Below are 12,879 nucleotides of genomic sequence, written 5' to 3'. Positions count from 1 at the left end.
GAAATACTACACACGCGCTATTTTACATACAATAAGGACCACCTTGAAATATATTTGTTCATTTGTTCACGAAATGAGTAGCTAATAAAACTTAAGCCAGGAAAAGATCGGCTCCATCAGCTTTTTATTTGTTGCATAATTGTCTTCAAGATGCTTGCACCGAGAAATCATAATCCTAAATGTGCATAATTTTTCTTCTATAAAGTGAATAATTTTATTAATGATGGGAAGCCCCATATAAAAGTCGTATACCAAAACATAGAGAGCCTAAACCAAAATTTGCTTCTCCACAAAAGAAATCCAGTCTTCTATACAAATGAAGACCTCTTGGGTACACCAGTTACCATTGTCAAAAAAAAGGGGTACCTCTTGGGTACACTACAAGGAAACTAGGACGGTCTAATTTGTTGCAATTTAACAAAATTGGTTTATCCCTTTGAATCCCCTCCTATTTTCTCTCTTGTCATATGACCACATGATGGTTAGTGGAGCAACATCCCCAAACCCTTTGACTTCTCTCCCCCCTCCTACATGCCCAACTATGCAACGCCTCCTTCACTGTGTACAGCATTGCCCATTGCGTACGAAACAAACTAAGAACCACTAATCAAAAATGTGTAGCCACTTTATTTTTGAGAAAGGTAACATATTTTACAAACAGAGGAATACTCTAAAGATAATCCAGTATTAATTACAAACAGAAATCACAGTAGTATAATCACCCTCCTATGATCTCCTAAGTAATCTAAAATGCTAGGAATATCCTCTTTTTCTTGAGGATACTCATGTTTACACCAAAAGTAGAAAAGAACCAGACGGTTCATCTTCATTTTCTGTAAGGAGCAGCTCTTGTTTTCAAAACACCTCTGGTTCCTCTCCATCCAGCTGGTCCACCATATACAAGCTGGAACAATCTTCCATCTCTCCCTGTAACCTTGTAACCTGACTGATTCACATCCCTATTCCAGCAAGCTAAAGTCTCCTTTATGTTTCTTGGCATAGACCAACTAATGCTCCTTAGGTTGATGAAAATCTGCCACAGTTTCAGTCTCTCTATAGTGTAGAAACTAGAAAGCAGTGTTTTGGGCGACAAAAGGCGACAAGTCAGCCTCACCACAAGGCGAGGCGAGCGGCGAGGCACTCACCTTTTTGAAGTGTGGCGCCAATTAATACCAAAAAATTAAATTATTTAATTGCATATATAAATAATTAAAATCTCAATATTAATAACATACTAGCAAATATTTCAATTCAAAAACTGAAAATAGATAGTAGATACTAAAAGTCTAGAACTTGAATGAGAAAAAAACAGAATAAAAGTCAAAATAGTGAGAGAGAAAAAACAGAGGTAGAAGTAACTCTGAAGTTTGAAGAAGAAGAAGGAAAAAGAAATTGTAATCCCAACAACTTCTAAGCAAAGATCCGAACCTTTCTTCATATGCATATAAACCCAAACTCGATGATTTCTAAGTTGTGCATGCATGTTAAGGTCCTTTACTAGGTGTAGTAAGTATATCGAATGTGGTTTAGGGTCGAAAGGTACCTCTAACACCTAGCCCAAGTTCAAAGCATTTTTATCGGCTATGTTTTTCGTATGAGTTCATACAAGGGTCAAATTCAAACTATCATATCTCTCAGCATATAAAGAGTTAGGTGGCTCGTAACCTATCAAATTAAAGGTCTATGAATCTTCTTTCCAACGTTATCAAGATTGCATCAAGTCGGGTTCTGAGTCAAAAGTTATGATCATTTTAGTTTTGTCTGACATTCTGTCTTGGACATGCATTTCGCCGGTATTGAACAATTCTAAACCGGCAAAACGCCAATCTAGCGCCGGTTGAGGCAAAATTAAGAGGTTTTCTATTTTGAACATGCATTTCACTGGCGTTGAACAATGTTGGATAAGTATTTTACTGGTCGAAATTCTAGTTGGACGTCGAAAAATTATTTAAGTCGGTTTTAGTCCGATTTTTCCCACTTTGGGCCTTTCCTTCAAGCCCTAGAAGTGGTTTTCTCTCCTCCTCTCACCCTCATTCATCAAGGTAAGTTTTTCCCCATAAATTTCAAGCTTTCCAACCCAAACTTCTTTGTCTTTTCATGAATCGCTAATAGAAATCTTGAATCTTGACCATAGGATTTCGAAGAAAATGAATCCAAGGATCTCAAGAAAGGGTATCTTGATTGTTATTCATCAAGTTAAGGTTTTTCTTCAAGAATTGTGAAGTGTTTAAGATAAATAAGGGTTCAATGAGAGTATCCCTTCACTCTCATGCCTAAAGTATTTTAATTCTCAAGAATTCTCAAGATTGTTAGAAGCAAAGCTAGGGCTTTTATGAAATTATGATCTTTCTTCATTAATTCATGTTTTCATTTTTTCACTTTGGTTTTAAAACCCTATTGTATTGATTTAGCATGATTCCTATGGTTCCTTAAACATTTATGGCTTTTAAGCATGAAAACTAGCATGATATTAACTACAACATTAAAAAAGGCAGCCCGGTGCACTAAAGCTCCCGCTATGCGCAGGGTCCGGGGAAGGGCCCGACCACAAGGGTCTATTGTATGCAGCCTTACCTTGCATTTCTGCTAGAGGCTGTTTCCAAGGCTTGAACCCGTGACCTTCTGATCATATGGCAGCAACTTTACCAGTTACTCCAAGGCTCCCCTTCAATTCAACCTCAATTCAGCAAGGCAGCAACTACAACCTCAATTCAAGTTATTTTAAGATATGACTTATAAGCCTAGTCTCACATATGATTCTGATATAATGACACTTTTTATAATTGTGAGCATTAATATTTTATGTATTTTGGGAGGACTATTTAGCACCGAATGGACTTTAGGATTAAGGTTTCCATTTAGCATACGTGGACCTTCAGTAGCAATCCCTAAGGCCCATACCTATGTGCCACCGTAGCTTTGAGAATACTGCTTTTTCGGACAACTACATATGGCCCTGAGACGCACAATTTAGTGGATCCACATAGATATGATATGATTCTATACTCTGACAAGGTATAGGGCAGCCCTCCCAACTGGGTTGGCTGTTGGACATCATGAGCTCACATGTTGTGTGTCAATTATAAGAAACTCACAGTTATGTATTTTTATGATATGCTCGTAACTCTATATGGTTCATTTTAATTATGTTATTTTATGTGTATGATTGTGCAAGGCTACTGATTTAGACTCATCTTTATATATATATGCTTTGAAAGAAGGTTTTAAACAGATACTTATGCATGGACTCCTACTATTTCTTCTCAGTCCCTTTATTTTGATTATGATTCTAGAAATCTTGTTTCACTGTTCCTCCATATGTTATGTTGGTGTCCCTTGCATATTCAGGAGATTCCACGTACTGACGCATACTTTTCTCTGAATTGCATCCTTTTATGATGTAGATTGCAGCCGTGAGGATGGCTAGTGAGGATTGCAGCCGTTTCCAGTCAATAGTTGGGGAGTCTTCCTTATTCGGGGACTTCATGGAGTAGTTTTACATAGTTCTTTTATTAAGTTTTGGTAGCCCATGAAGCAGTTTTGACATTGGACAATGTGTCTAAGAGAGGTATCTCTTTGTGCAACAAATGTTCCTTATGTGGTAAGGACACAGAGACAGTGAAACATCTCTTCCTACATTGCAACTTTACTGTACAGCTATGGAGATTTTCCTTAATCTCAGAGGCATCTCTTGGAGTATGCCTAGCAAGATTGATGAGACTCTATTCAGTTGGGAGGTGGCTGGAGTTAGGACTACAAACAGAGAAAGATGGAGGATGATCCTTGCTTGTATATGGCGGACTATATGGAGAGAGAAAAATGATAGATGTTTTGAGAATAGGAACAACAACTTGCAGGAAGTCAAGCTTAAGTGTATTTTGTTGTTTTGTTTTTGGTGTACAAATGTCTACTCCAATGAGACTAAGTCAATCATAGAAGTTTTAGGGTCCATATAGATTTTGGCTCAACTTTGGGGTAGATTTTACTTCCATTCTACTTATCTGTAAATATGGTTTTTCCAGTACTACCTAAGTGCTAAATTAAATACAAATGTTACCAGTTTCAAAAAAAGTTTCGGGGACCATGTCTCGACAAACTTTTTTTTGAGATAAGGATAACTTTGTATTCACAAAAAAATTGGAAACTTACATCCCATAGGGTGATGTGCACACCCTCAAAAAGTTATACAGAATTACAAGTTTCCTATAAAATCAACTATCTCTATGATTTCCCCTACCAATTCTTGTTTACACCCAAAAAATTAAAGACTTAAGCATTTCATTTTTATCTTCTGAAAACTTTCTTTTTTTCCCATCAAAACATCTCTCATTCCTTTCTTTCCACAGAGCCCACCATATACAGGCTGGTATAGTCTTCCACCAGCCTTCCTTTTTCCCTCTGTTGCCATTTCCTGTCCAGCTGCTAAGGAGCTCCCTGGTTGTCTTTGGCATCACCCAGCTAACCCCTACTATACACAAAAACATGTTCCACAAATTTGAGGCTGCTTTACAGTGAAGAAACGGATAGTTATTTACCTCTGTTTTCTGCTCACAAATGAAGCACCCTGAACAAAACTGCATACCCCTTTTTTTAATGCCTCATGGGTAAGGCAAGTTTTTCTTATGACTAGCCAAACAAAACATGATACTTTTAATGGGTTTCTTGTCTTCCACACTAGCTTCCAAGGACAATTATCTGACAATGATTGATTGACATTCATACTCCAATAGCAAGATTTAACTGTGAACACTCCTTTGCTATGCAACCTCCAAATTGGTTTGTCCTTTCTTTGAGATATACCTAGTGAGGTATTTAGCACCTCCAGTAACCTGGACACATCTTTAATTTCCCAGTCATTCAGAGCCCTCCTGAACACTAAATTCCATCCTTGTTGGCTCCATACTTGGGCAACAGTAGCAGATCTTTGAAGGCTCAAAGTATATAGGTGTGGGAATAAGCTCCTCGGGCTAACATCCCCTCTCCAAATTTCATTCTAGAAATTTGTTTTCAAGCCATTACCAACACTAATATAGATATTGTTGTTGAAATCTGGCCACAACCTTCTAATGGTCATCCACACACTACATCCAAAAGACCCCATCACCTCCTCAGCAGTCCATTGGCTAAGCAAGCCATATTTCCCTGCTATAAACCTTCTCCATAGAGCTCCCTCTTCAGTACAGAATCTCCATAACCATTTTTGTAGTAAACAATTATTCTGGTTGTTTAGTTTTTACAGCCCTAGGCCACCTTGGTTTCTGTTCCAAGTATCTCCCATTTCACCAAATTGTAGCCTCTCTTTTCTTTGTTTCCTTGCCAGATGAAGGATCTTCTCATTCTATTGATTTTCTTCTCAATGATCTTGGGGATTGGAAATAAACTCATCATGTAGGAAGGCAGCCCATCTAAAACTGACTTGATGAGGGTCAACCTACTCCCCCTTGATAGGTAATGACTTTTCCATCTTGAGAGCCTTTTTTCACACCTCTCCATTACCTCATTCCATACTTCAAATACCTTGTTTTTGCTCCCAAAAGCATCCCCAGGTACTTTGTAGGCAAAGAAGCTATCTGATATCCCAGATTTTCAGCTAGACTTTGTAAAATATCTACTTGATTAATTGGAAAGAGGAAACTTTTTGACCAGCTAACATGAAGTCCTGAGATGCCCTCAAATATAGTAAGGATTGCTCTTAGGTGTTTGATTTGTGCCACTTCTGCCTCGCAAAAAAACAGTGCATCATCTGCATAAAAAAGGTGTGTGATTTCCAGATCATCACCCCTCCCTGTCTAAGAACTAAATCCTTTTACCCACCTATTTGCCTTTGTTGTTCTAAACATGTGATTCAGGCCCTCCATAGTCAGAAGAAACAAAATAGGTGACATTTGAGTCTCCTTGTCAAGACCTCTATTAGATTGAAAAAATCCTTCAGGTTTGCCATTTATGATGAGTGAGAATCTTACACTTGAAATTTAAAACTATATCCAGCAGATCCATTTCTCTCCAAAGCCCATGTCTTTCAGAATTTTTAGTAAGAAATTCCAATTGACATGATCATAAGCTTTTTCAATGTCTAGCTTGCATAGGATGCCTGGTTTCTTCTGTTTCACCCTAGAGCCTACCAATTCATTTGCCCACAGAGCAGCATCCATGATTTGCCTTCCTCTTAGGAAAGCCATTTGATGTCCATCTACCAGCTTCCCTATAACTGTTTTCAATCTTTCAGTGATCAGCTTGGAGATGATCTTGTAAACCTCTCCAATTAAGCTGATTGGTTTGAAATCCTTTAATTCTACTGCTCCAGGTTTTTTGGGATCAAAGCTATGAGAGTAGCATTAAAGGATATCTCAAAGAAGCTCCTCTGGTGGAAGTTGAGGATAGTTTGCATTAGATCTTCCTTCAAAATGTCCCAACATTCCTTACAGAAAGACATGGTGAAACCATCAGGGCCTAGAGCTTTATCACCATCACACTGCTTAATGACCTGTAGTACTTTTGCTTCTATTTAAGGTCTCTGCAGCCATTCATTTTCTTCAACAGAGACTATTGGACACCCGCCAAACTCAAAGGAAGGTCTCCATGATTCAGGTTCTGAGTAAAGTGTGGAGTAAAATTCAATCTTGGCCTATCTAATTTCTTTAGGTTTCTGGTCTCATCACCTCTCACCACTAGCCTGTCAAGTGTGTTATACCTCCTGTGAGTTGTGGCCAGTCTTTGGAAGAATTTAATATTATTGTCTCCTTGATTGAAACAACAAAGCTCTGGATTTCTGTCTCCAGCTAGCTTCTTCCTGCTTTGCTAATACTTACAATTCCACAAGTATTGTTGCTCTTATCAAGATCTCCTCTTCAGACAGTTCCCTCTCTTCCTGGATTTTGTACAACTCAGACAGTTCTTCTAGTAGGCTATTTTTCCTTCTGGTTGTTTCGTTAAAGGTTTGTTTGCTCCACTCTTTCAACTTATGTTTCAGCATCTTTGACTTGTTGCTAAGTCTGTAGTCTGGGCATCCTTCTACCACAAAGCCACTCCACCAACCCTGCACCATCTCATTGAAACCATCAACTTTGAGCCACCAATTTTCAAATTTAAAATAGGATTGATTGCCTATGCTCCCAATTCCCACATTCTAAGAGTACTGGACTGTGATCAGAAACAGTTCTGGGAAGTGTGCTTTGTCTAATATTTTTGAAACACTCCTCCCACTCCATGGAATAAAGGAACCTATCTAGCCTTGCAGCACTTTGGTGACTGGATCCTCTGAACCAAGTATAATTCCCCGCAAACATTTCTAGGTCATGTAATTCCAAGTCTTCAATCCACCTGGAGAAATCAGTCATGATATTGGTAACTCTATTGCACCCTCTTCTTTCTTCCATGTGTCTGACTGTGTTAAAGTCCCCACCAGTGATCCCAAGGGCCTTCACACAGTTCATTGCTGTCATGTCCTCCCAACACTCTAACTTCTCACTCCTGCTATGTGGACCATATACTCCAGTAAAGAACCATGAGAAACTTGAAAGTAATAGAGTAGTTCCCCTCCTCCATCTTTGTGCCAACCTATATTTTACTATCCCACATCATTAGGATTCCCCCTTTGCTTCCATCTGTTTCTCTATAGCCACATCTCATCCATCTAAATGACCATAATTGTTTAGCAATCTCCTCTATTCCTTTATTTACTTTTGTTTCCTGAAGGCAAACCACATCCACTTTCCATTTTTGCAAACATGTCTTAACAATATTTTTGATGGAGATGTTAAGACCCCTCACATTCCACAAAAAAAGTTTAAGATTCATTTAAATGTCAAACTGAGAGCCCTCCCCCTGTTTCTGACCCCTTCAACCTCTTTGTTTAGGCTAGATTGAAGGTTCTTTAGTTCATTCTTTCCTATCCCTCTGCTCTTTGGGGTTGTAGAGACTATTTCTTGCCCTTTGTTGTCTAACATCGATTTCCTCTCATTAATTCTCATGAGTAGTGCTAGTGTTTCCTTCTCAAACCCCTCGAAGGCTACCCCATAAGTGTTACTTAGTTCCAGTATGTGTGAATTAACCCAGCTTGGTGCTTCAGTTTCAATAGATTCCTGTTCAGCCATATTCTGCATGGCCACTGGTTCTGCATCATGTATCTGTTGAATCTGTAAATCCATCTCACTTGAATCTGGTGGATTCCGGTACATAGACCTATTCTCCTCCTTAGTTCTTCTGGTCATGTCATTGTTTTTGTTGGTTTCTGTACTTTCCTCAACTTGCATGCAAGAAATTTGTTAGAGGCTTGTTTCAGACATTAGCTTTCACTCTTCATGGATATGTTATATTTCTAAAAAGACCTTTTATGCATATGTTTCAGCTTCCGCTTAAGTTTTCTTATTATATGTTTTGATGTGTTATGTCAAGGGTTAGCTTGGGCTCAATCGTGGCTCCAAGTACGGTGTCTCGACTAGGGTGTAAACTCGGGTCATGACAGAAACACAGAAAGAAGAAATATGAAGAAGAAAAGAAGAAATTAGACGAAGAAAAGAAGAAATACGTACTGGTTAGACTGTGAAGTTGCCGGAAAAGGCCGGTCGCCGAAGAAATCTAGTTGAGTCTATTGGTTGGAGTAGCAGTCTAAGTCTAAGAGTACAACTGTGCAAATTTGGAAAGAAAACACTAAAATTGCCTTCTAACTTTTAAAACCGTAAATTGCTCGCCTTTTTTTAAAAAAATATAAAAGGCGACGCCTTTGTTGCGTCTCGCCTTTGTAGCAATTGTCGTCGGCAGAAAGAGATGATTTATTGTCTCTACCTCACTTTCACAAAAAAAAATGGGAGCATAATTGAAAACCCTTTTTCATGAGATTATCTTGGGTCAGGGCAGCCTGTTTGGCCTCTAACCAAGTGAAGCATGCTACCTTAAATGGAATCTTGAATTTCAATATCGTCTTCCATGGCCAGCAACCTTGTTGTGTACTTGATCTCTGATAGCCTCTGCCGGTTGATTCCTATTGAGAATCTTCTTTGTTTATCTGGGATCCATAGTAAATTGTCCTCACTTGAGTTGAGATTCTTGCATTGTTCCAGAGTGCCGAGAAAATCAACCAATCTGCTCACCTCCCAGTATTTAATGGTCTCCTGAATCTGAGATTCCATCCCAGGTTGTCTCTCACCTCTTTGATTGTAGCCATACTCTGAAGGCTTAAAATGAATAGGTCAGGGAGACTGGCTATTAAAGTGCCTTACCCCACCCAGCAGTCCTCCCAAAACAAAGTCTTCCCTCCATTGCTTACCTTGATTTTACAATTGTTAATGAGTTTGGGCCAAAAATTCCTAATGAAACTCAATACCCCATTTACATAAGGTTGTAGTGCTGCCTTGCCAGTCCAAAAATCTTTCATTCCACATCTTGTCTTTATTGTATCTTTCCAAAGTGATTGCTCTTGGGAAGCAAATCTCTATAGTCATTTCATCAACAGGCTATGATTTTGCAACTTCAGATTCCTTATCCCCAGGCCTCCTTTTTTTTTGTTGGCTATGACTTGGTCACAGTTTAGATGATCATAGGCTTTCTCAATATCCAGCTTGCATAAAATACCAGGGACCTTGCTAATCTTCCCCACATCCATACACTCATTGGCAATCAAAATAGCATAGAAAGAAATGGGATAGATAATAATTGTATGCAAAGGAATAGCCTCTTGTTCCTAGTTTCTTTTGGTACATTCATGTGGTTCTAGTGTATACACAAGATTTGGTGTCATTCGTAAGGCATCATATTATGTTGTAGATTATTACTTTGGTATATAGGTCATCTAAGGAAGATTTTCCATTATTAAAAAATAAAATTACCTTATCAAAAGAATTATACATATTCACCTTTCAAGTTACTAATGCATGCAGAAAAGTTTCCTAATTTTTTTGCTTAACTTGTGAAAAGATTATTAGCATTCAATCAGATGAACTTATAGTTGACTTGAACTAACCAATATGTTCCAGAACCGATAAGAAATGTTCCCAGCGAGAATTCTGCAGCTGAGCCAAGAGAAATCTGTTGCCGTTGATTTCAAACAAAGCAACACCAGCAGCTAATAGTTGCAGAACCAAGAGATAAATTACTAAGGGGGACCTCCATGACTTCAGTCTGCAAAAGCATATATGAAAATGTACTTAATATGCCCCTTACCCAGAATGTTGCAAAATTTTCAAAAAAGGAAGAACAAGTTAATAACACTAGAGCAGAAATAGAAGGATAGGTGGAAGACAGGATGAAATCTCACTTCATCAATCCAATAAGTTTCATCCACCAGGCATCAGCTAACTCCCATTCCGCACCCAAAATAGCCCATACAATAAGAAAAACCACTTCCAGAAGAATAGTGAGAACTGAAAATAGAAAAACAAACCACAACAGAACTCTCCCTTTGAAATGGAATCCTACAGAAATTAAAAGCATATGTGAGTTATATAAGATATGCGTAAAAACGGGGAGAGATTGGGGGCACAAGAAGAGCAAGAGAGAGAGGGCATTTCATATTCTTAGTGTTTCTTTGATGTATTCAAATAACAAATGCACATGGAAATACTTGGTGTGCTTTTTAGACACTTCTGTACCATGATCTAATTGGTCCATCCTTCAAAGGGGACCAGATGCTTGTACATAAAGTGAAACATAAAGACTAATCTAGATTTTGTCTAAATACGCTGAACAATAACCCAAAGAAATAGAGATAGCATGAAGAGAGGAAATTCATCTTTGAAATACATCCTTGATCAAAGCTAAATTAGGAAAAGTGAATCTACCAAAAGCATCTTTACCTCTTTTTGGTGCCGTGAATCGCAAAAGAAGAGAAGACACCAAATTGACAAGAGAAATCAAACTCCAATTGAGTAAACCAGCTGCATGGAAACGGAAAAAATAAGGTAAGTTCATTCATAGAAAAACCTCTGTCGGGTAACTATAGAAGAACCCCCACGAAAGGAACCTATGTTAAATCACAATTATAAATATTGACAGATTTCTAATCTATACATTGGACTTTTCTCTATATTGTGTCAGATTTATCATTATGGAATTGAAGACAATAATGAGGTAATTTTATAAAAGAGAAAATTTCATTATAGGGGAATAGTAGAGAGTTACAATTGGGAGGACTAGTACTCCTCAACTAAGTTTATGTGTGGCTGTCCGATACGGGTGTGGATCTAGAGGTCAAATCCTTCATGATCTAATTTTAAGATTTGGGGGTACAGATCCAAGTATGGATATGGGTATGAGAATTCAGCTAAAAATAATTCAAATATGTAAAAATAGAGTTATAAAAATATACCTAAATTATGGTGGACTATTTGGAAGAAAAGAATGCAAAAACTTTTGAGAGCAAATTTGAATCTGTAATTATTATTAAGTACATATACTTCTACTTACTGTTGTTTTTTGGTGTAACAAGTAGCACACCTATTGCAAATGATATAAAGGTCATGGTAGACATCTTGAGTTTATCACACATTCAACAATGAGTCCTATGAATATCTTTCAGTACATTCTGGTTGCAAATTTTTTAATACAAATATCTTTAAAGTACATTCTGGTTGCATACTTTTTAATACAAATATATTTTGATGATTAAACAAAAAACATATGCCTAAAGTATTAACTTCACCCTAGCTTTTATTTTGATTTCAGATATCATCGTATGTTTCTCGAATTTTGTGATCATATCCAGTATGGATCTCATCCACACCCATGTAGTCTCGACACAGGGCGGCACCGAAAATAAAGAGTCCATCAACTTAGGTCCTCAGCTACTAGAATAATCAGTGAAGAAGCTTGATTCTTGTATAGTTGTTTTATAAGCCTTTTTTGAGAAGCTTCAGGTTAGGGAAGAGGATAGGTTTCCACATGTCTCCATCTGGATACCTACGGTGCCGAGTAAGGTGTGCTTCTTCACGTGGTTAGCTACTAGAGGGGTGATTTTGATGGCAGAGAGCCTTAGGAAACGAAAGGTTGTCTACATGAGTTGGTGTTTCATTTGTAAGGAAGTGGGTGAGGAAGTGGACCATATTTGTTACATTGCAAATTTTTATTTTCTTTTTTTGACAAAAGTAATGTAGTATTCCTCAGCATTAAGGCTATGCTGGCAACCTCCAAAAATTGTGCCCAAATATTTCACGAGGGTAAAAACAGAAGAATAAAAAAACAACTAAAACCTTATAAAGCACCTATAAATTCTACTAACTGATCAGCTACTATACCTGCTTCTTTACACCAACAATACAATGTATTGATACAGTTTTCTTTGACTGCCTAAATAGGATTAGTAATATTCTCATGACATCTATTGTTTCTTTCCTTCCAAACTGACCACCATATACATGATGGTATTATCTTCCACCATTTCTTTTGGCTTTTGCTTCCTCCTCTTCTTATCCAACAGCTTACCAAAACTGCTGTATGCTCTGGCATTATCCGCCTGGTCTATGTGATGTTCAAATATAAGGCCCATATCTGTGCAGTGAATTTGCAATGTAGGAATAGATGGTTGTTAGTTTCCTCAGTCTCCTCACACAGAAAGCATCTAGAGGCTATTTGAAATCCTCTTTTTTAAAAATTTTCATGTGTGAGGCAAGCTCTTCTAGTCGCCAGCCATGTGAAACATTTAATCTTTGTTGGTATGTTGAATTTCCAGATCTGCCTCCATGGACCTAGTATGCTGCCAGGTTGCTCCATAATATCCCTCCTATATAGTCTGTTGACAAGGAACTTCCCATCCTTATCATGTTTCCAGATCATTTTGTCGGAAGCTCTAGTTGTACCTCTAAAAGCACTCAACCCCTGCATAAGTGAGGTTACTCTATCAACTTTCCAGTCCTTCTCAAAATGAGGCTCCACCGTTGATTAGACCAC

General features: G+C 38.0%; 1 protein-coding gene across 2 annotated transcripts in view; it reads right to left on the bottom strand.

Moving 5' to 3' along the window:
* Positions 1-12,879, bottom strand: part of LOC129882869 (piezo-type mechanosensitive ion channel homolog) — a 45,988-nt gene that overhangs the window by 26,315 nt on the left and 6,794 nt on the right. For both annotated transcript variants that reach the window (XM_055957358.1, XM_055957357.1), the window contains exons 2-4: positions 10,791-10,871; positions 10,253-10,409; positions 9,959-10,116 (exon numbers count right to left, since the gene is read on the bottom strand). In XM_055957358.1, the coding sequence (XP_055813333.1) occupies positions 9,959-10,116; positions 10,253-10,409; positions 10,791-10,871 (396 nt within the window). The remainder of the gene's footprint in view (positions 1-9,958; positions 10,117-10,252; positions 10,410-10,790; positions 10,872-12,879) is intronic.

Source organism: Solanum dulcamara, chromosome 3 (assembly GCF_947179165.1).
Source record: "Solanum dulcamara chromosome 3, daSolDulc1.2, whole genome shotgun sequence".
NCBI lineage: Eukaryota > Viridiplantae > Streptophyta > Magnoliopsida > Solanales > Solanaceae > Solanum > Solanum dulcamara.
Note: the sequence above shows the minus strand (reverse complement) of the source record. Positions and strands in the feature narration are given on the sequence as shown.